General features: G+C 35.7%; 1 protein-coding gene across 6 annotated transcripts in view; it reads left to right on the top strand.

Moving 5' to 3' along the window:
* Positions 1–1,837: 1,837 nt before the first annotated feature.
* The window catches only part of LOC108971900 (band 3 anion transport protein), a 48,258-nt gene continuing 25,384 nt past the window's right edge, over positions 1,838–24,711 (top strand). For 4 of the 6 annotated variants that reach the window (XM_018938245.1, XM_018938251.1, XM_018938246.1 and 1 more), the window contains exons 1-2: positions 21,789–22,441; positions 24,016–24,330. In XM_018938245.1, the coding sequence (XP_018793790.1) occupies positions 24,256–24,330 (75 nt within the window). In that variant the 5' untranslated portion in view covers positions 21,789–22,441; positions 24,016–24,255. Of the gene's footprint in view, positions 2,265–21,788; positions 22,442–24,015; positions 24,331–24,711 lie in introns of those variants that run through there. The other 2 variants (XM_018938243.1, XM_018938244.1) reach the window with 2 other exon arrangements.

Below are 24,711 nucleotides of genomic sequence, written 5' to 3'. Positions count from 1 at the left end.
TGTACAATTTATGTGTGGCAGCCGCTACTTACATAGACGAGTCCATTAACGCGCTTATAGCTGCACAGATACTTATGTATATCTATGCCATACCACAAACAACAAAGTAACCATTTGAAAACCTGTCTGCGCCACAGACAGCGTTCTCTCCCAATTTGAGTGGTGGCAATAACATCAATGTGAATTTAGTTTATGCTCTGAAGCGATTGCTCATTTCGGCATTGCTGCGGTGTCTCTCAAGTAAGGAATACCAGTATATTTATGCATTCGCATAAGACCATGAAGATGCGATATATCTGTATACAAGAACATTTACAATAAGAACTAAAGTAAGAAATACATGAAGGTATACCCACAGTGTTCAAACACACACATTTAATTAGGTATGCGCTAGGTCAAGTCCGTCGGTCAGCAAGCCAGCTGGTGGTGGTTCTCAATAATATTAGTTTGAGTTGCGAAACATGTAGCCTGAACGTCAGTAAGCCGGTAAGTCTTACTACGCAATCAATAGAATTTCTAAGTGAGAGTGAGAGAGAGTAAAAACTAAACGAGTTTAGTACAGTGTTTTATATAACAGAGTGCAGAAAATATGTGCGAACTGTGGTAAGATGTGAGACCAAATTGGAAGAAGTCACCAAATAGTCAACTACATTGAGTCTCGCTGGATAAAAGATTTAAAGTAGTGATATACAGTTAGAACTTTCAAAAAATATATTTAAATAAAATTATTTTTTTTCTTAATTTGAATATATTCAAGAGTACACACAGAAAATTTCATATCGTTCCGGTGAATATTTTCGAAGTTACACGCAAATTTGAACAGGCTTTTCAGAGTGCTTGAGAGTACAAGGTCAAACTTGACTCAAATTTTAACACGAGCTTTTTAAATATATTGGGTATTCGAAAAAGTGTGTTCGTATTTCGTCAATAGATGCCGTTGCAGTCGTATGTCTACAGTGCTCCTAATCACTATATGGTATAGTGTTGGAACGGTGAGATTTTAAGCTTCATTTAACCCAAAAAAGACTCGGGGAAGTTGGCTAAAAGTTGCAGCTGTTCAAACATGAGTGAAAATAATGAAAAGATTCGCTTTATTTTGAAATGTTTGTATAATAAGGGGAGAATTAGTTCGTGTAGTACAACAATAGTTCGTATGCTTCCGTTCTGCAAATTTCGAAATTTCGATTTACACTGCTCTTTACAGGAAAAATGGCAAAAATGGTACACATTTTTTTATTTCTTTATTAATAGAAATATAAAAAAAGTTGAAGCTTGATTAAAAATACGAAAATACTTTTGCGACTACCACTATGTTTAAGAAATTGAACGAAGATTTTTTCTCACCAATAATTTTTTTTTTAATAATAAGTCCGTAATTTTGGTTAAAAATCGATTTTTTTTTTTTTTTTTTTTGTGTTTAGAAACCGACATTTTGCCAAAAAATGTTATTTTCCTTTATAATACCTTCGCTATGTGGCAATTTCCACATATAAAAATCAGCAAATAATTAAAAAGCAGAAAATAAACCGGTAAAAACACACCAGGTCGTGGACATCAAGTGTCTATCTTATATTTGTTCCAACGGTTTTGAATATCACAGCATTGCTTTACAAATATCTTTGACCTTTTTATCTGCCAAAGCACACTGTGCCGAGGCATGTGCTATGCATATTTGCTAATGTCAAGTAAATGGCAATTGGCGCTGAGAGACACCAAGCGATGTGCATTCATGCCACACAGCGGAGTACGCAGGTAAAAACAAGCGCCTAGCTGCTGCAGTCGCATTAGTTCTGAGCGCCACAGTGCCCGCTTACGCTGAAGAGATCAGTTTGTGCAACCGGTCAGCAAGTCACACTATTATGTTCGAGAGAGCTGTGTTGCCTTAGAGTAGTGTGTGTGTGTCACTTAGGAAAACCGTCTAACCAAGCGAAACAGGCGTTTATCCCGCAAACAAACTGCCGCCTCAGTATGAGCAGACTAAGTGAGCAAATAAGTAAATGAGTACGCCATTCAATCTGCTGCCCTCTTCTCGAAGTGAGTGTCGGGTTTAGTGTGTGCTGTAGTATTCTGTATCGGCCGTATTTGTGTATTTGTTATACGTTAAAACGTGCTGCGAAAATCAACAGTAAATCATTGATGTGAGAAACGTGTAAGCGGCAACAAGTTCAAGTTTCGCGACGCTACATATCTACCGAGGCGCACATTTACACATATCTATAGTGCAATACTCGAATACTCGTGAAGTGCGTACAATTCGTTATAATGTGAGTACAGGGCTCGCCGATAAATTTCCCCAGCCAACGCGATTCCCTCCATTAAATACCTATGTATATATGGTTGTGTAGCTATTTTGTTTATAAGAATAGTGCGGAAACGCGAAGACATTCCGACATGGCGACATGGCGACATTTGAACCTCATCCATTAGTTTTGACAACGTTTATAAAAACTGTATGCTTGCGATATTTTTAAGCGCTGCTCGAGTACCACGAACCCAAAAGCATGTATATGTGTGTGTTTGTGTACATGTGACTGGGTTCCAGTGGGTTCGAAATGAGGCGATAAGTGTCAATGGTTCTTTTTGTTTTTAATGGGCGGTATGTTAATGAAATCGGATATGGCAAAAGTGCGGTTGTGCGACGCAAATGAGCTGTGAGTGAAGTGATTAAATGACTAAATGGGTAAGATATTGGCCCAAGCAGTGACTAAGTGTCGTAGTACTAGGTGCTTACACCTTTTGTGAAGATTGTCACCTTTTGTTTTGTTTTATTACTGCTTTTGTTTTGCCTTGCTGAAATGGCCAGGCCCTACGACATGCAACATGTGTGGAGCAATGTGAAGAAAACAAACGTAACGTGCGACGCGAAGTGAATGACCTAGTGAATCGTATGTAAGAGTAGTTGAAAATGGTGAAATGAAGCGAAGCGGTGAATAGCAGTGCAAGTAAATACACGTGTACATACATAGAAAATCAAGACACAAGAGCTACAAATATCGCGCTCTCTGTAGAGCAGACATTCTTGTCGAAAACATATTATGCACATGTGTTGTCAAAAATGTACGAAAAATAAAAATTTATGCCGACATAAGCTGGAGTCCATCTTGTTTGCATGCTGTTATTTACGGTATCAATGCCGGTTTTCACAGCGCCTACTCCGCAGCTGAGCGAACTGAGTGCTTGACTACCACGCTAAGAGCCGCAATTCGCAAGCAGCGGCAACTTTTGCTCCGCTGAAACCAAAGAGTGTCTCAACTTGCTGCGAAGTAATGATTTTACTGTAGCGACAGCCTGATAATAAGTTGAATAATCTAAAAAGTATTCATTATTAGAACATAATATAAGAAATCGGGGCAACGCTATAACTAGCAGCAGGGAAATGCCATTTCGCAATATGTCGGACCACCCTTAAGTTTGCGCTGACCAGTCGTGCCGCGCTTCGACTGCCTCTTCTTGTGGCGGGTTGCTTGGTTACCACTTTGTTTTCGCCTTACCTTATTGTTTTTGTTTACTTTTTCGTTATTTTCGCTTTTATTTTGCGGCGCATTGTTTTTATTTTCATTGCTGTTTCCGATATCTGTTATTTATTATTTCTTCTCGTGAATTTACTTTTATATGGTGCTCGTATTTCGGTTTCTGCAACCAAGTCTGCCTGAATTAATGACTCTGACGTTGGAACCAAGTGCGCGCGCGGGGGTGTGTGTATTTCCATATAAACCGATACACAAACATCAACTCATAAACAGCTCGCAGTTAGGAGCTCTGTAAAAGTGAAATGCGCTAATGAAATCAATGGAACACCCATGGTCAACCGAAACGTGTTTTAAACATTCAGTTGTAGAATATAAAAAGTGATATGCCAAGGAAAATCACTGACAACGAAACGGCACATACACTCACCTGCACACTTTACATAGTAGAAATATGATAGAACTGAAAATATGTGTGTTGAGCAAGTCAATTAGCTAGACACGTTCGTTTGTACGTAATGCATGTGTGTTTATACCAGAAATTCATAAAATACGCACTTGAATATTTCTATTGCTTAGGGGCTTCACTATTTTAAGTGGTTTCCAATTTTATCGATACACACACATATACTTATGGTATGTATATTCTTGACTCCCTCTGGCCTTTGCTAGCAGCCTGATTCCATAGGCTGTGTGCTCATCCAGCCGTGTCACATTGCGTTTTTCAAACACCCAGCGCTTCGTGCATCCCACTTTAAACTGCCAACACGCAAAACTCGTGTGCATAAAATTAAACCAAACTTCTAAAAACAGCAAATTATTTATTAAAAAAAAAAAACACACACAGTTACAGTGGAGCCCCGTTGAATGGACTTACCTAAATGGCTAGGATATTTTTCAAGGAATGCAGTTAAAACGGAAAAACCCCGTTATTCAATATGAGCGCTACAATTATTTTTAATAAAACAACGGTTTGGGATATCAATGAAATTCTTTATCCCTGTGAAAGTACAATCGATGCCATTATGTAAGGAATGCGATTTCTTTTACATGGCCACCATGGGCATATTCGACGGTTTTCAAGCATAATTCGGCCAATATTGCTGCAATTTCACGTTCAATATTCGTACGAAGTTCATCAATCGTCACTGGCTTGTCGGCATAAACCATAGACTTGACGTAGGTTCACAGGAAATAGTCTAACGGCGTCAAATCGGACGTCGTTGTGACACCGTCCTTTTGGAACCACATATTGTCCAAGTCCATATCATCCAATTCGGGCTAAAAATATTCGGTTATCATTGAGCGATAGCGATTCCCATTCACAGTAATGTGCCGGCCTTGATCATCATGGAAGATTTACGGCGTAATGACGCTGTCGGCCCATAAACAGCACCAAACCGTAATTTTTTCGGGATGCATTGATGACTGGTGGATTACGTTTGAATGGGTGTCTGACCGATTATGCATATTTTTCTTATTGAAGAAGTCATTTAGCAAGATATTAGCCACATCCCTGAAGATGATTTTTCGATGAAAATCCGAATAATTTTCAAGTTGTTTCTCAGCCCAAATCCCGAACATTCGACGATTCTGGTGTCAAAGCCGCTTCAGTTCTTTCGTCAATTTGATCTTGTAAGGATGTAGGCCAAAATATTTGCACAAAATCGAAACAGCAATGCCACAGAGATGCCCAACGCTTGAGAATGGCTTGTGAGAGTCTGATTTGGGTCTTCCTCAATTGATGCGCTATCTTCGTCAATATTTTCGACATTACGCCCACTTCTTTATTTTAATGGCACGGGAACATCTTGTACTGCGCCTGTGGATTCGAATTTTCCCACTAGACGCTCAATTGTTGATCTGACAAGACAATTGTGATGACCAGCGCTCTTAAGTTGAGATCACTGACTCTAAATGTAGGTAGTAATTTTCAATAATTTCGACTCGTTGTTGGATCAAAAGAGCGGGAAAAAATATGGCTATAATACGCTTCACAAAATATAAAAGTTTTGGCCAGTAAATTGCCAAATTTAGTAAAAAATATCTCGTCAAATATAAAAATTTTCTATACCAGCACTTGATTCCGATTGTTCGGTTTGTATGGCAGCTATGTATACCTTATAGTTTTCAGATATCGGCTGAACTTAATATACCCTGTTCAGGGTACACTATACAAATGTATTTGTGCGTATTTGTTTGAATTTGTAGATTTTAAACAACTCATCTACGTAATAACAACTGACACAGCAAATATGTAGGTACAAATTGTGTGTTTGAAATTTAAAGAATCGAGCAGGAGGTTGAAAGATTTTGTTATTTTTACTTTCCACCAATAATGACAATTGTTTGCTAGGGGCACGTGAGTCACTTTCGCTAATGTGCTCATGTACACACAGTGAGTTTTTCCCTTATCTCAAAATATGCGAGCACACATACCTATATATCAATGGTTTGTATCTACGGTGCGTACAATTTGCATACATTAGGGAAGCCCTTAAGCTGGAAATAATTAAATAAGTTAAATGGCTCTGCGCTAGGTGCGTTATGCACACTTCAGAAAGAGCAAAAAATATAAAATGAATTTTCAAACTATTCACTAAGTATTCCTATCTAAAATCGGACTTATTATATTTCGTACTGAGAAAAATTTTATTTGTTAAAATAAAATATCTTTCATTTTTTTGACAGATTCCGATCGAAATGTGAAAATTGGCAAACGTAGAGAGATGTAAAGTTGTCGATACCTCGTTTAGAAAGTAGTGAGCCGGCCGACAATTTGGGTTTGCGGTTCTCACTAGTTGTAAAGTAGTAGTTCTGAAGCGAATTTGTCAAACAACTTTCGTAGTAGTGACCATAATTTTCAACTACGATTGTTAGTCATATCTTACTTAATATCTACCCACTTTGATTTCTCAATATTCTCTTATCAAGAAGGCGTCATTTGCTCTTGAGTCATTAATTTACGCAATCACTTTGTCTTATCGTAAGATTCAGAGCAAATATGTAATTCGTTTGAATTCTTGACAGTTGGCAAACATATTATTGGGAATTACTATATGATGTATGAGTAATAGGATGTATACTGTTAAAAAAAAAATTGCTGTAAAGCATTTGAAAATTATGTATAAATCTTATTTTCGTACAAAAGTTTGGTTTCAATCTCAGTTTACCGAAAAACGGTGACCACAAGAAACGCATGGTACGTACATATGTGCATACTCATATATGTATGTATATCGTAAATATTATATTTCTGTATGTCCATAGTATACTCGCACTCGTGGCTATTTGAGTAGCCCGCAGCGCTTGGAGTGGATCATAAATCACTTACAATGAAATTAGTAAAAGTTGCACAATTAATTTGGAAATGCACCGAAGTGTTTACTCGCTAATGAATTTTACGACTGGCGACTGTAAGTGCTTTCAGCAGAAAGCCAGCATTTTTTGTCGTAACAAAATACTGAACGAAAAACGAAACGCTTTTTTGCAGATAAAAATAGCATATCAGTTATATACAAAACGTGACCTTGCGGGCGTGCATACATGACATAAAAAAACAACAGCAAATCAAAATACCGATAAATAAAAATATCATACACAAACACTTAAAACACAATTTGAGCGAAAATGAGTTAGTTTTGAACTGTCAATATTTGAAAAGAATAGGAAATTTTACTCACATACCCACACAAAGTCATGTATATCAACTTAACAAATGAATGACTACTTATTTACACAAAGTGTGTGTGTGTGTAATTTTATTTACTATGTTTTCCACAGTTCCATTATTGTAGTTAATTTCAATTTCAATTGAAACGCACACGCAAAATCCGACGACTGCGATAAAGTGACAACGCCGATGGCCGAGCAATTGTACTCGGTGTCTGGTGTACACACAGCCGCGCGCAGACATGTTTGCGCCTACTGAATTCAATTCAGTGAGTGTTTTCATACATACCAAGTAGGAAAGTCGGCCACACTGCGCTGAAGCACAAGACGCCGTTAGCTGTAAGAGACGCCGACTGCTGTAAGAGAATTTTATGCAGAGAACTCTTTGTAACACAACGAAATGTAAAAAATTTTAATTTGTTTTTGGCGCACCTTCAAGTCAATTGATCTAATCAATAGGTCTAGTGGAGGTCTAGGTCTAGTGTTTGTTATTTACACATTTTGCCACAATCTGAACTTGTATTGCGTGATAGTTTCCTTACAGGGCATTTATGTCATCTAACACTTAGTGTAATGCGGGCAAAAAAAAAAAAAAAAAAAAAAAAAAAAAAAAAAAAAAAAAAAAAAAAAAAAAAAAAAAAAAAAAAAAAAAAAAAAAAAAAAAATTCAGCAAAAAGAAATAATTGAAATTAATTGATGACAACTACGTCTAACAAATCAATAATTTAAAGCTGATAAATGAATGAGTAAAATTGTGATAAATCGTGAAACTTGAACAGCGGCAAACTACTTGCTTGTTTGTTAGTAGTTGTTCTCTTGTTAAAGATATAAATAGCAATTTACTATTATGCAACAAGTCTAAAAACATCTGAAACAAATTGATTTAACAAACCACGACAAAAGAACAGCACCAAACAAATCATTTTGATTTATATGAACGAAGCAATTTTGTGTTTCATATTTAAGTGAAGCCTGTTCTGGGTAAAATTTGAAATTAAACTTGCTCGGTCTTAGACAAGACTAAAACAGAATTTTGTTGAGACCAATTTTTTTCTAATTTAAACTGAACTCGACTTGGTATTCCCAGAATGAGCGGTGCAGACTATCTATCTTCCTAAAACAAAAATAGAAAAAACTCTCATCGAACTACTCGTATTCAAAGAACATTAATAATTTATGCCAATCGAATATTGTCAATTCGATTAATAATGGGTTTTAGTTTATTGTGCTGAACTTTTGGCACGAACTGTATATATTTACATCTAAAGAACCACAAATAATTTGAAAAAAAATTTAAAATGATTTTAAAGAGATTTCTGTGAAATAAATGTAAATTTATTTTCTTCGCCTAAAGCAAAAGTTTCTTAAATTCGTTAAAGGGGTACAAGAAGAAACATTAACATAACATCATGCTGGACGCTTGAGGGCAAAGTCCTACGAAGGCGTATCAAATAATGAAGTGTCTGTTCGAATATTTCTTTGCACATGGCAAGCCATACACATATACAGAAATGCTTGCGTTTCTAAGAAAAGTAAATATTCTGAAAAATGTCAATAGTTCTTTCAAATTGTTTCCGCATGTGAAATTATGAACATTTATTTATTTTATTTTCTAAAAATAGTTCGCTGACAGCTTAACCGCTGAAATACAATTCTGCAAGCGTGAATTTGATATACATATCTGATATGGATATCAAACGAAACGAGCATAAATGCTCACATACAAAATAGCTATGTATGTATGTCTTCTAATTGCGCTGCGGTTGGGTTTTCAAACCAATGTGAGATCTGACTGCTCATCAGACATTGCTACAAAACTGTCTTTTTATATATAAGGTGATCCGTTTCGAGATTCCATACTTTTTTGAAGAAAAAACCTTCAAATTTAATGGGGAGAGAACATTCTTCCGCATTTATTTTTTGAAGATTATCACTTTCAAATGTTAGCTGATATCAGATGGTCCATCGATTGAGTCCAATTTTCGATGACTCGTTGTGTATCAACTGGTAACTGGTGAATGACACACATGACGTTTAACTCCAAGGTCTGAATCGAAGCGGGATTGTCCGCGATGACTTTAGACTTTACATATGTATGTATCTCAACAAGAAAAGTCTCTTGGTGGCCAATCGACCGGCCCAAAGCGTAAAATTATTTGCTCACCGAAGTGTTCTCTCAGAAAATTCATTGATTGATGCGATGTGTGGGAAGTGGCGTCATCTTGCTTCTACAAAATGTGGCCGATATTACGGGCTTTGATTGCAGGCATCATTTTTGAAGAGATGTGAACCGATGATTTCACAAACCACACTAAACCGTTGTTTTTTTGTGGATAAAATGAAAGCTCGTGAGTTCTTTAGGTTGCTCTTCGACCAAATGAAATAATTTTGCTTTTTTACATACCCCTTGAGCTATAAATGTAGCTCATCGCTGAACAAAATTTGGCCAGAAACTTTCCAAGAGCCCATAGATCGAAGCGATGTTGCTTGGGATGGTCGAACGACTTTATTTCCTGCACAAGCTGTATTTATTACGTTTTCAATTTCTTCGGGTAAAATGCATCAAGTCGTTCCATATGTCAGTCCGAATTGGACTTTCCACAGTCTTCCTCACCTACGGCTGCTATATTTTTTTCACTGCGTGCTAGACGTGGTCTATTCGGCCGAATATAATCCAATAAAGAACTCTGGGTCTATATCTACAAGTTAAACCTCTCTGGTCTGTACTGTAGTAAGAATCAGACTGACTCTGCCATCAGATCAGCAACTCGAGTCTGCCCCAATGTGTGGGTGTACCGCACAATCCAACAGACTCAAATTATGCCGAGTCTGCTGTTTTGGTCACGTACTGGCTGATCATGCGATGTGGTGCACGACTGCATGTCGTCAGTTGACGTAACTTGAGATGTAACTCCCCCAAAGCCAATCTGAAAAGTCTCTTGTCTTCTTTTATTTATAATTTTCAGACCTATTTTTTAATTTTTTTGTTTACATAAGTAATTAATAACAATAATTATACTTATTAGTATTATTATAATTAATGAGGCACTCATGCCATAATATATACTTTTGTGATACCTCAGCTCTTCCATTTCTTTAATATTCTTAAAATGATTTAGTAGAATATCGTCAAAGTTTATTTTTGACTCATAGGTTTGGTTTAACATTTTAACAGGATGTATCAGTTTATCAATAAATTTAGTTTTGTTGTTACTAAATTTTTCTTCTTTAATTTTAATTTCACTTTCGCAACATTTATTTTATAATTATTTTGTAGTATAAAATTTGTGTCATCACAATTTTGTATAAGTCTCAAATTATTTGCATTCTGGATGATTAAAGTATCATCACTAATTTCTTGTATTATTGTAGTATTGTTATATTTAAATTCACAAGCGTTAAAAAATACAATTAGTACTTAATTTAATTTAATTTTTTTAATAACGAATTATATTTATATTTATAATGTTTTTTATTTATTATTACAATTTTTTCATTCTCTCGCTATTTGCAAATTTCGTTTGTTTGGTAGAGGCATTACAAGAAAACATTTTGGTATTTGAATAGCGAACACAAGTGCTTCATTGTTGAAAGCTACAACTCCTACTAGTTTCAGCTTATAAAAATCTATGTCAAAGCTATCTCTTTCCACTTTAGTTAACATCACCATTATTTACTATTCTGCTTCACCTATCATCTTTATTTTCCATATCTATTCTAACTAATTTAAGTGGCCTTTTTATTCTTGGAAATGAGGTTCATCCTTGTGTCTTACTCTTTTATAATTTTTATCGGCCCTCGTTGTTCTCGATTCTTCGTAGTCCTCTCTGCACCTATTTCTCTTGTGTATTATGAGTTGTTTCTTCTGGTCTATTGCGTTTTTTTAAATGGTTTGATCAATACTATTTCTTGCATTATTGGCGGTACATTTTATGGTTGAGTGATAGCGATCATTATAAATACCTACAACGATCTGTATTCTCATTTCTGTTGATAGGCTTGGATCATCAATTCCTGTTAGTTTTTCTAACTAACAGGGTTGAGTGCAGCCTCTCAATGTCTGCATTACCGGTATGGGAGTTTGGTTTTGTAGAGTGTTCTTCGACTCCTTCTATATTTAAGAACTGAATCAGCAGTTCGGCCCTGAATTCGTTGTCCATGATGATCTTCTTTGGTTTTCCAAATTTCGTGAAATGTTCAATTATGCTGGCCTTCTTTGCTCTCCAATTTCTGTTAGTTATATTGTATGCTGCTGCAAATTTAGTTAGTTTATCAATTACTGTGACAAATGACTGCTTTTTTAAAATGAAAAATGTCCACATGTATTGTTTAATTTTTATCTGAAGGTGTCTCTGTTAGTTTGAACTTCGGCTTTATCGGTTTCCTGTTATATTTAATTTGCTTGCATTTTTCGCAATTACCTATAATTAGCTGTACATGTTGCCTTAATTTTGGATAGTATATTTTATCCTTAAACAAAGTAAGTGCAATTAATATTTTATTTTGATTTTCCTAGGCAAATAGGTAAAAAATTCCTCGTTGTTATTCGTTTCCTCTGTCCTGCTCACAGCATCAACATCCACTGGTATTGAGCCATTTGAACGTCTTGTTTGCCGAGTGCCGTTCTATATATTTTATCTTGCTGATTTACCATAGCCGTTATTATTATTGTTAATATTATTATTACAATATTGATTTGTATGCTGGCCTGAATTTTCTGTCCGATAATTATTTTGTCTCTGCCGATTATTTTGGTGATAATTATTTTGCCCTGAAAAGTTCGTATTTCTTTGGGAGTAGCGTCCCGTATTATTTTGTGCATAATAACGATCATCGTTTTGATCGCCAATATTTTGTCTCCTAAAGTTGTTTATTCTTTGATTATTTTGATTTTGGTTACTATTGAAATTTCTTGCCATTGAGCAAATTGGTTTGAATTTCTGTTTCTTGCTAAAAATATAGGATTTAAATTTGCATCGTCTAGCCCTATGAAGTTGTAGATCGATATAGGAGAAAGTCCCTGCTGCAAGTTGCTTTACCCACCCTAAGGTTAGCGATGTCATTGGTCAATGTCATCTGGTGCTTTGTTGGAATAAAATGTTTTAATCATATTTTGCATGTGTCCCAATTTTCGGGAGGATTCAATGTTAAGAAATTTCTTGCAGATTCTAAAATTTTTAAATCATAAACTACTCTGAATGTTACCTCTTGTTGTCCTACATAATCAGCTATTACCCTATCAATTGCCTCAAATGGCTATAAGTATTTTAGACCTTTTTCTATTTTTTACCTAATACGGATACTAGTTTCCTGCTGTGCAGCATTTTGTTGAAGCAATTATGTTATTGCTGATAAACAACGTTCAACGTTTAACGTTTGATTTTGAGCCATCATTTTTTTATCTTTTTATTTTATGTTTCCATTGTAATATTTCTGTCTCTTATACACATCTAGATGTGTATAAGAGACAGTTACAATACTGAATTTTAATCATTAAGTACAAATAGTTTTTCTTGTAATCATTATTTAAAATATAAATTTCCTCCTTGGGTACATATTTCCCACTTGTTTTTTTTCCAATAAATATTATATCATATGTTATCTTTTTTAAGTCTTGTTTCATTAAATATTTGCCACAACACCACGTTTCAGCACTATTTCCTCATGTTTTTCGTAAACACAAATCACTTGTGCACTTTTATTTAATTTCACTTGTGATAATTTGCATTTTCGCACACAAATTACATACACACATATTTATCTAATTCGAACAATACTCGAACAATATACGAACAGTAGATTAGAGTTGCAGAGACTTCAATTAAATTTAAATGCGTTTTTCATATAAATGTTTGAACAAAATAAATTGAATTAAACTAAGTTTCTTTTATGTAAACGTTTTAAGTTAATAAACACTCCAAATGGGGATTTAACCGATATGTTAAAATATTACGTTGTCAAAAAAGTCAACATAAGTGAACAGTACCTGATGCTATAGCTGCCTGTTTCTGCTGTTTGTACAGTTGTTCTTTCCTTTTTTTGCTTAGTGTTGCTGCTACTGCTGCTTATACAGTTGTTGTTTATTTCTTAGTGTTGCTGCTACCACTGCTTATATAGTTGTTTTGGGTCTTTGTTACGACTGCACCAGTTATAAATTAAACCTCTCTGGTCTGTACTGTAGCAAGAATCAGAGTGACGTCAGTTGACGTAACCTGAGATTTAAATCGCGCGAAACATGTTCTTTACAGAACGTGAATTTTCGTATTCAAGTTGTAAACGTTGTTCAGGCGTAATTCCTTCCATGATGAAATGCCCCACAGTACTGAACAAAGATAGCATGACAGCTTGACAAGACTCACGCGTTAACTGTCAAAAAAAAAACAAAAGGCCATTGAAAAAAGTACCTCTACTTCGATCACCCTGTACAAATTACAACTGGAATAACATATATTGGCATAAACCCCAGAGTATCACATAGTGTTACATAATCGTATTTATACTAATTAAGCGACAGGTCTACTCTAAAGAATTTGCATAATTCTCAAAAGATTTTGTGATTCTTCAGCCATATGCCAAATTCGGTTCGCTCAAATCACGTGGACAACTAAATATCTTCATATATGTACATATACAAGTGTATCGATGAATGTGGATTTATGAATGTGGCTGTCAAGAGGTGACATAACTGGATTGCGTAAAATCAAACAAAGCGCTCCCAGTCGCCAAATGAGCGCACGAGGTGATCGCATCACGTGCGGCGGAAGTGCCTGCTACGGACGTATGTGTGTGTGTGTGCGCACCATATTAAAATCAGATCAAAACATTAGTATGTAGGCGCGAAAGTCCACTTGTTTAGCAAAGTGGTTTTTGAGAAAAGGAGAACCAGTGACGGCATTTAATGACTTTTAACGGTTGTTACAAAACGGAACAGACGAATGTGGCATTTCATTTGCGCGATTATCATGTGATCAGCGTTGGCTTGTTTTTTTTTTTTTCAACGAAAAACCGCTTTTACATCTATTGACTGCAGAAGCTGTTTGTCTTTACGCATTTTTGCATATACATTTGTATTTTCACAGAATTACCTTGGTATGTATGTGTGTGTGTGTGTTAATGCGCGATTATGAAAATTGGAAAGTATTTTATGGCTGTGTGAGTGCCCAGTACACCTTTGTGATATTGAAAGTGAGTAATTAGAAGTGTCTTATTCTGCTTCTAGGTCAACAATTTAATTATGTAATTTTTCAGAATTGTTTCAATTGTCTGTATCGTATACAAGAGTGATTGCATCCAGCTATGCTGCTTGCGAGGTTGCCAGATTGCTATGATTCGGAAGTATAGGCAACGTTGTAATATCTTACGCAATTAAGTAGTTTTTTTCTATCAGTTTTTAGATCGGAAAGTAGAGTTTTCGTTAATGTTTTCAATTGTTAAGCGATTACAGGGGTTTCGTCGAGCAAAAACCGACCCATATTCAATAACTTTTGTTTTCATATAAAACATGAAATGTTCGATTTAAACTTTATACTATTTCAAAGAAATATATTTTTCAAAGACTTTTTAGAAATTTTCAAAACTCGTTCATCAAAACGGCATTTCCGGCAATACCTCGTGAGAGAGGCGTTTCCACTTTGTCAGCAGAACTTTACATAGGATCATGAAAAGTAAAAATAAAAAAATTATTGTGTAGTCGAAAAAGAATTTTCGTATTTTGTCAATAGATGTCACTACAGTCGTACATCCCCAGTGCTACCAATCACATTGTGTCATGCCATTTTGATTAGAAATATGAAAATACTTTTTCGAATACCCAATATGCGCCTTAAGTAAGATCTTAAACTAGATATTGGGCGAAGGGAAATCAAGAAAAGTGAAAATTTTATTTTTGGCAGACGTTTTTACAAAAAAACGCAAATTTTGATAAAAGCTTCTCAACGTGTTTGTTTTATTAATTAGGAATAATTCAAATCTTCGTTCAAGACTTTTTAAATTATATCTCGAAGATCTGTGTAAAATTCTAATAGACTCGTTGAGGTTACAAGGGTTTCCTCGAGTAAGAAACAGCATTTTTTCAAGAAGAAGGAAAAAACTGAAAATTTCCCAAATAAAATTTCATGAAGATCGGTTAACCGACCGGTTACCGACTGCAAAAACTCAATTTCAAGAAAAACGCGTTTAAGGCGGCGCACTTAGCCTAGTTAGCCTCGAGAGCAAAAGTTCTCAAGACTGTATCTCGAAAACTATTACTGGGATCAAATTGTTAGTTTAGAAAAATATTCTAGACGTGTTGTATAATTTAATAAGAAAAGACAATACAAAAATTTGATTTTTGAAACCTGTAAACCCATGTATAACCTCTTAGATGACTATGGTATATAGCTGAATTCGAGCGCGCAACTTTTCAAGACTATATCTCCAAAACTATTACTGGGATCAACAAAAGAATTAAGAAAATATTTTAGAGATGCTATAGAACTAAATTAGAATAAGACAAGATATGTATATGTTCTTTGATGCAATGAAACCCATGTAGCCCCTTAAGCGTATACAGTGAGCTCATATCTTACGCAAGAGCCTTCTAACTATTAGTGCCAAATTAAAATTTCATTAACTTGTTTGTGTCTCGACACCAAATATGTATGTATGTATGTATGTACGTAATTATACATTAATTATAATAATAACAAATTGCTATTCATCATTCGCAAGCAATAAATACTTTGCTAGTAATTGATTTATAATTGTTGATTAAAAGAATGATGAGTATTTGGTGTTTATCAAAAAATAGATATTAACAGTTTCTTCAGACATTTATACACGACAAATTATTATTTATTACATTATTATTACATTTTGTTTAAAACAAAGCATAGGCGGCCTTCAACTTTTTGGAAAAAAATATTGTTTTTCTTTAAACATGGTTCACAAAAACTGTATGCTTGCACCAAAATTTCAATTCCTTAACGCTGAACTACTTATCTTTCCACATTTTTCCAAGTCTACTCCATTATTTTGTGGACATTAATTACCGTTATCGGCTGGTATAATTTTATTGCATTGCATTATTGACACATGTTCTTGTGGATATTTGATAAGCGTTCGCCGGTTTTATCATGACGAGACCACCGTCAATATTTGCTCATTGAATTTCTCCTCTGCAAAGTGCGATATAGAAGCTCTGGCTACATTTAGATACATGTTTTTAATTCATGTTCATGCCAATATTTATTTTACAGATTAACTTATTTACTTTGTAATCAAGCACTTCTTACCAAAAAACAATCACTCTACTAAGTATTTAACTGTAATAACTATTTGTATAACCTTGAAACACGATTTCGTTCGACTGCTGCGCAATGTACGTGACATAACAAATGGGCTGTAATATTGCTGTTGTTGCTATTGTTTTCTCTTTCGCACTCAGTGGAAACCGATCTAAAAAAAATTTACATATCTGGTCGCCCCTGTGAAGAACCGAACTCAACGCCGTTCTTTATGAGGACCACCTTAACGTTCAATACTCATTCATTCGAAATGATGACAGTTAAATTTTGTTTTGCGTTAATTTAATTGCTTTTCTGTCTGGGGTTCCACACAAAAATGCAGGAATTAATTTTTCAGTGCATGCACTGGCTTGCCAAAAAACTGTGTGTGTGAATGGTTTGTGTTTCTCGTATTTTATTCGACTGCACATGCAAGAGTTGCGTCTGACAAAGCATGAAATACTATTCTGCGCAGCGAAGCCCATAAAAATGCTATATTCTAATTATTTAAGAGTTTATGCAAATTTAGAAAATTATAATTATTATTTTCTACACGGACTTGGCCAACAAGAAGCGATGAACGAATTGTTCGCGACTATTTTCAATAGCATTTATTATATACACACACATATATATGTATATATATATATATATATATATATATGCTGTCTCTTATACACATCTTAATAATAAAAAATACATATACACACACATATATATATATATATATATATATATATATATATGTATGTATATGAGCTGCGCTGCGAAGAGGGGTATATAACAATATTTTGCGTTGGTTACAGAAGACTCTGTTCCATTAAAGTTATTCAATTGGCTCAGCAAGAACTGGTTTTTGCTCGTATTTAGCTCCCATCAATGTGATTTAATAGAGTACACTCCAGAATATATTATCTTAACTTACAGACATGCCATATGATCACAAGATCACATACATACATATATCCGGTACTTAAACGTGTTCTCCAAAATGGCAATACGCATCGCCATTGAACTTGAAAACACCGCACACACACCGCACAAAGACATTCTACCTGGCTGCCTACTGACTACCCGTCTGTTGTCCACGCTGTTTGGCCGCATTAAGTGCAGCCAAGTATCGCAGTGCATGCACAACAAAAACATCATGCATGACTCTGTGGTTTCTGCAGTTGAACTGATAATGCATTCAAACCGGTTATAAATAACTGACACACTTCTTAGCTACCAATTTGGAAATTACTGGTTCTTCTGGTTCTGTGTGTAAAGTGTGGGTTAACTTTATCTAACGGTCCGTTTGAAGACGTTTCGTATCGAAACGAATGCTGCTGCTTCTGAAGCCACGGCGCCAATGTAGTATCACACACCGAACTTTAACTAAACTAATTTTGTGACTTAGCGAGCTGGGTATAAATAATTATTAATTTTTTTTTTTAGCTCTGGCGAGTAGTTATGCCTGTATTCTACGACGAGCTGGTATGATAAGCTTTACAATTTTCCAACTATAATAGCAAAGGGTTCAAACTATATCGTATCTCCTAAGAATATTTTAATACATCCTTAAATGTATTCGAACTCACCCTTTAATATTTCTTTATAAAGAGTGATCCATTTCGAGGTTCCCTATTTTTTAAAGAAATAACATAGAAACATGGGGACTGTTTACTACCATTCGAACGAATATTTGGGTTTCATGGCGCGATAACCTTCGCCAATACTGAACATAAATTACATGACAGCTTGACACGGCTCTCTCGTGATCTGTAAAATAAAGGCTATTGATAAGTACATCTACTTTGATCACCCGTTTTATCTACATGCGCCAAACGTGGGTCACGTGGTCACAGTCAACAGCAATCTTCTGCCATTCTATCAATTATCTCCATTTATTACGTGGGCGTTGACGTTTATGACACACTTCTAGAAAAACAAAATAATTCGCACCTTTAATTGTTGTCTGCTGAGATATGAAATTAAATCCGCAATCAAAATAATGCCAAATCAAAAATTAGAGCGCCATAAAGTTTACGACAGATATACATATATTATTATATTCATATAAATATTAACTCCAGCTTTACCTTTTTACTGAAGGCTCCAACTTAAAATCTGCAAAAATTCGCCAATTTTCTCACCTCTCTTCGAAGTTCCATATGTCCGCAGAAAAGAGCTTCGTAGTCATCTTGACCCGTTATATAAAATTGTATAAATTTACGAAAATCAGATTGCTCCTTTTATGCTATTCTAACATGTTGCCAAGAGTATAATGGTTTTGTTCACTTAACGGTTGTACGTATCAACAAAACGAGATAGATATAGAGTTATATAGGAGCAAGTAAGTGAGCAGGATGACGAAACGAGTTGAAACCCGGGTGACTGCCGGTCCGTCTGCGCGTGCAAGCTGTAACTGTAGTGAAAATTAAGATTTCTTGATGAAACTTGGTAGACATGTTCCTTGGCATCATAAGAAATCTGAAAGAACTGAAAAAGATGAGCATAATCGGACCATTGCCACATTGGCAAATCCCCATTAAGCGAAAATATTTTAAAAATCTTTGAAAAGTGGGCGTAAAGCTATATCACTCAATTTACACAGCACAAATTGTTTAACCTTTCTTACGGTAGTGCGCGTCCCACTCCACATAAGAAGGTGTTATTAAAACTACTAAAGGTGCGATAAATTAATAAATGAATGCTTCAGAAAGCTAGATAGAAAGAAAGCTTTATATGGACTAGTGGTAAGTTTGGAAAATGGGCGTGGCACCACCCACGTTAGATGCAAATTCACATCTCGGCAGCTACTCGATCGATATCAACTAAATTGGGTACATAACAATCTTATAATATTGTTATACTTCAGTGAAAAAATGAGCGAAATCGCACTACAACAACGTATACTTCCCGTATAGATAAATAAATGAAGTCTTCACCGCGATCTAAGATATTTTGTGCCCTACTTTCCATATAACATATTTTGAAAATCTGTTTAGTTTTTTCACATTCCTGTATATAAATAGGGCACCAACTAATATAACGGGGTCAAACTTTGCATGAAGTGTGCCATTTTCTAAAAAAAAAATTTCAAAATCCCAACGAAACTGTTCAAGTCCCTAAATATCAAGTATGACGGCCCCAGTGCCTATAGTTGACTATTTACCGAAAAAATTGGTCAATGAATGGATATGTACATAATTGAAATTAAGATAGACTCCTTTTCGGATAATTAATATGTCTGAACGTCAAAACTGGCTTGAATCCAGTCCCCAAATACCTAATGCAAAGATTGGCCAGCGTGTTTTATTTCAGTTTAAAATCAAATCTGGTAAAAACTTTGTCCAGTCATAACTCATAACGGAATTTTCGACCATCCGACCGACTATACTAGATATAGATTGGGAGTAGTATATACTTTAATGAAATCGCGTTTGATTAGTATGTGATATGTCAATAGTATTGTCGAAAGTAGATAAAATCGATTGAGGATAATCATGTTTATTTTGATTGTTAACCTTACACGATTTCCTCGAAATATGAAGTTGGACGCTTTATATTTCCAATAATATATATATATATTTCCAACTTAAGATATTTCGCCGGCTTTTAACTTTGCAAGTAGCAAGTTTATAAAATGTTCGGGTCCGAACTTAGACCTTCCTTACTGATTTCCTACATGAGCTCGTCTTTCTGCCTGTTTGATACCAGTCTTGGAACATTTCGCCATTAAAGATGGCGCTACAACTAAGTAAGTAAGAACAGATGTGTGGCATGTAGTTCCAATTTGGGTGGCAAAACAAGCGAAGTTTCGGCATGCTCAGTCTTATGCGCTAATTAAGCGATTATCGATGCAACAGCGACACCGCTGCTGACGTCTTTCGGTGGTCACGCGTGACTTCATGCACTGCCAGCCAATATACACACGCACACAACTACGCTACGAAGCTGCCAAATTAATACCAGGAATAAACAAACTCAATATTTTGTACAAATAATTGTTGAAGAATTAGGCAAAAAGAGCTGCATGTGACTTAATGACATAACTTACCACTGCGTTAAAACCTCAGCAAATATCTGCGAAATTAGGGAGATAGAGGTAAACAAATAATATGGTAACGAATTTCCCTCAGTAAACATGTTTAAACTTTATTAATTAAAAACGACTTGTGTGTCTAAATGAAGACCCCCATTAATTATAACTGGACATGGCTACTTAAGACTTATTAAATATAGACATTCCTGCTTATCTGCATGGCTGTCTGTTTATATTGTTTCGAACTTAACATTTGACATCACATATGTTAAGAGTTTGCGAAATTGAATAATTAGCGGAACTTCTGGTGCAACGGTAAGCCCTTATAATGACACACGCACACACCTACCCTCTATGTCAAGTTGTACTTGAATTCGCACGACGTATGATAATAAGCATTTTGGACTTTTTCAATTGCTTATAAATAATCACTTATTCGATAAGGAAATGCCTACGTCATACTTTTGGAATCTGCCTACGTTCCTACCCAGTTGGTATTAGCCTCTGAAATCTTTTTGCTTTTGGGCATTGAATCCTCTCTCTGATCCTCTCCCTGATTGGTTCGTAGGAACGGTCCATCAAATGTCGTGTGTCTTATCGGCAAACAGGTCGTTGAATGATCGCTGCCGTCGTTGACGTTTCAAACTTTCCGTCACGGGTTTAATTGTGGTTAGTTCTTTATTACAAATACACGTAACTTATCGGAATAGAAATGAAGAATACATTTTCATAATATACATATTTACGAAGTCTGTTAATGTTATTAACCCTAAAACTCCAAGTTGTTAAGTTTACGTATTCGAAAAAAACGCATTTTTGTCAATTAGAGATAAAGGTTGGTAAAAACTATTTTTTCTTTGAAAAGATCATTTATACCACTTATGGCTGCCTCCGGTATTTATAGTTCATTTGTAAATATACTCGAAATGAGCTGAACGACACGATGCCTGTTACAGCCATATTTACTTTCCTATAAATATATCAAAATGTTTGACATTCAAAGACCGACACTTATTCGTGAAGACTTCTTTCAAGCCCGCAGCTTTTGACAAGCGCTAATGGACTTGTCGTCAAAAATGCGAATTTCGAAACACACATATTCGTTGCTAACTACGCGAACTTCGTCGTTGATGGGTTAAAGTGGCGTAGGTAGAGCGCATCTAATATTTGTTTCCATCAGGTGTGAAGATAAGGCCACTGTCAGCGCCAGTGCCGCTGTGCTGCCAACTCCTAAAAGAAGGCGCTTTTCGCGGCGCTGCTCCCAGCGTTTGCGTTGCGGCAGCGCTGCCGCAGCCATCAGCCGAGCCCATAAATAAGTGAAAAGGCGAGAAAGCACCCGCAACAAGTTCACAACCCAGACATTCGTTTATTACAGCGGTTCGATCGATCGGCTCGCTGCGACTTGTTGTCTATTGTTTGAGTCGTGCATTGCCCGACGGACGTGTTTTCGTGTCGTTTGCCATACCGCGAGTTTTGAATTTTTCCACATTCTGTGCATATATTAGTGAAGTGCATAATTGCCTGCCACAACCCACCGGTGTCCACTTGTCTGTACTTTATACTCGTATTCGTTGAGTGCGTGATTTTGAATAAGCGGTATTTTGATTTACCCCTCACGCGACATTCGGCATTCCCGACATCCTGGCGCGAGTGCTCTTTCTATATTTGTAAATATTTTTTATATATTTATGCGCTCACAACCATCGGTAAACACATGGCGTTTATGTGACCTGCGTTCAACAGGCGATTACCGTTGGCTGCCGATTGTCCAGTGCATAGTTCAAAGTTTCGATTTCTATTGTGCATTTAAGCAGTGTCCTGTAATATTTTGCAGCACAAAAACAACCAAAACCACCAACCAATGATAGTGTTATTAAAGCAAAGATCGATAATCAGTGATAAATAATTCGTTGGCGCCAAGCGTTCACCGCCTCCAGTGACCGAACACATGAAACTGTTCACATAAAGTTTTGCAAAAAATAAGTTTTAGTTGTGGGTTCATGGAAAGAAAAGTAAGTACAACTATCATCGGGGCAAAATTGTATTTGTTTATTTATCAGATTTGTGCATTTTAAATGCCAACACCGCCTAGTTGAATTGGTGGTCATGGACGGAAGTTTTCATGCAGTCATTAATTTATAATCTAATGAGAACTAGGAAGCTTTATTCGAATAGCAGTTTCGACGGCATAAATCGCAAGCTGTTTTCCTAGCTTATGAAGCAATCGACTGGAACTGGACTAACTGCATACGAACTAATTTTCTCTGACAGATCTCTCGAGACTACGGTTTACAAGGATAGACCGACAGAAAAGACACAAAAAACATTCGAGCAGCTCATTTCAACGAATTCGCCGCGAATTTAAATCAAAGCAAAGGCGTTTGAGAAGAAATATTTTCAATTATATTTTTGAATTCTTTCCCGAACTCTCGACTGAAAAAATAGTGACTACACCATTTGCTGTGTAGTGTTAAAAGATGGGTTCCAGCATATCCTGATCCTCTGATTGCTTAGTCCTCTATTTCGTACCGCAATGAGCTGAGCTTTCCTATAGTTATTTTTAGTTCCTCATATCTCCTTCAACGTCTTGCGCCTTTTTTGAATTTTGAGCTGTGGGTGAAAATGTACTTTCTTTCTTAAGAAATTTAATGATATTGTCTTGTTTACCCACAGAAGAGAACAATTACTTATTATTAGGCTTTAATGTGGTCGGTTATTGATAGTGTTCTCTTATTGCATATCAAAAATCACTTCTACTTCAAAAAAACAATTTTATGGTCGCCATCACGTTTTATAACTGTGATGTGAGACGCAGTGGAAATTTATTCAAGCAATAAATTGAAAACTATTCACATTAGATGTGGTATAGTATGTCATCGTAAGTTTGCTCAATGTATCAGACGCTTAATTAAGGCAATCATAAAAGCATAAAAATACAATGAAAACACTCGTAAAATTATAGACAAAGAAGTGCTGTTCAGTTCTTCACTGGCACATACTATATTAACAACTCTGGCTTGTTGTGACAGAATAAATTGGTGTGTGAATGATTTGGTAGCGATGCGATGTACAGATGCGTTAGATCAGCACCGATGAACGCACTTAATGAAGAAGAAGAAGTCGAGTTGTCTGTTTATATCTAAAAATGTGAAATATTCGTGACGGAGGCGGGTCATGCGTCACATGAGGCTTTGCAGTCGTTTCAAAATTGCTTAATGGTGCTGAATAATTGTATACGTATGAAGCCGTGGAAGCTTTTCGCAAAGCAAACCTGTAAACTTCACAGTTATTCTCTTTATTTCCGATATTGTGATGCTATTCCCAACCCACTAATTTCCAGTGTCTCCAATTGAGTATTTATATTGAATAATTAAGTAGATTACACTAAAAAGAAAGCGCACGAGAATGTGTAAAAACAGAACATGCGAAATTATATAATTGCCTTTGCAAGCACCTTTATGACTACAACGATTTACGATACTTTCGATTTTTATAACTCTTCAAACAACCAACCACACCAATGTTCACCTTACAATTTATCGTTAGCGGCCGATTCCTAATATAAATCTTTTTCTTATCGTTGCAGTTGGACCAGCTGAGGAAATATAATAAAAGCCCGAATGCCGAGATTGTTCAAGGACGAGTTTTGGAAGTCTGCCGTAGTACCTTAAATTGAATATTTAAAACAAAAGAAAGTACAAGGAATTGAAAATATTAAAAAAGGAACAGTTTTTGTTAGATTCTTTTCGTTTGTTGTTTTTGTTGTTGTTATTTATTGTTTTACATAATCTACAATAAAAGTGGCTCGCGCTTGTGCAGTGGCGAAATGAGTTTCAGCGGACCGAGCGGACCACGTGATAACGTGCGAAAGTTATCCTTTCTGGGCTTCAATACAAAGAAGGTGAGTTCATGAACTTATATTTATAACAGTAAATTCATAAAATTCAATATTTTAGTTACATTATTTAGAATGATTATTGGGCTCGTGTTTAAAAAGGGCTCACTTAGGTGACTTTTAGCAATTAAAAAAACAAAAAACTGCATCCAGTTTCATTTAATTTTAAAGGTATAATTTATACACATTAGTGATCCTAAAATTATTCAAATAACCTAAAAACCGATTATTGGAGGATCCGGTTTGAACCGTTCGTTTGAATATTAACAGGTGAATTCTATTCGAATAGTGGTAACATTTGTTGAAGTCGACCGCCTAGTTTTCGAATAGCAACTATGAACGGGTAGCCCGTTAGTCAAAAATCAGCTGTTAATCGATTAGTCGATG

The sequence above is a fragment of the Bactrocera latifrons genome, unplaced genomic scaffold (genome assembly GCF_001853355.1).
Source record: "Bactrocera latifrons isolate USDA-ARS-PBARC rearing strain unplaced genomic scaffold, ASM185335v1 scaffold_364, whole genome shotgun sequence".
In the NCBI taxonomy this organism is placed as follows: Eukaryota; Metazoa; Arthropoda; class Insecta; order Diptera; family Tephritidae; genus Bactrocera; species Bactrocera latifrons.
This window is presented reverse-complemented; position numbering and strand designations above follow the sequence as displayed.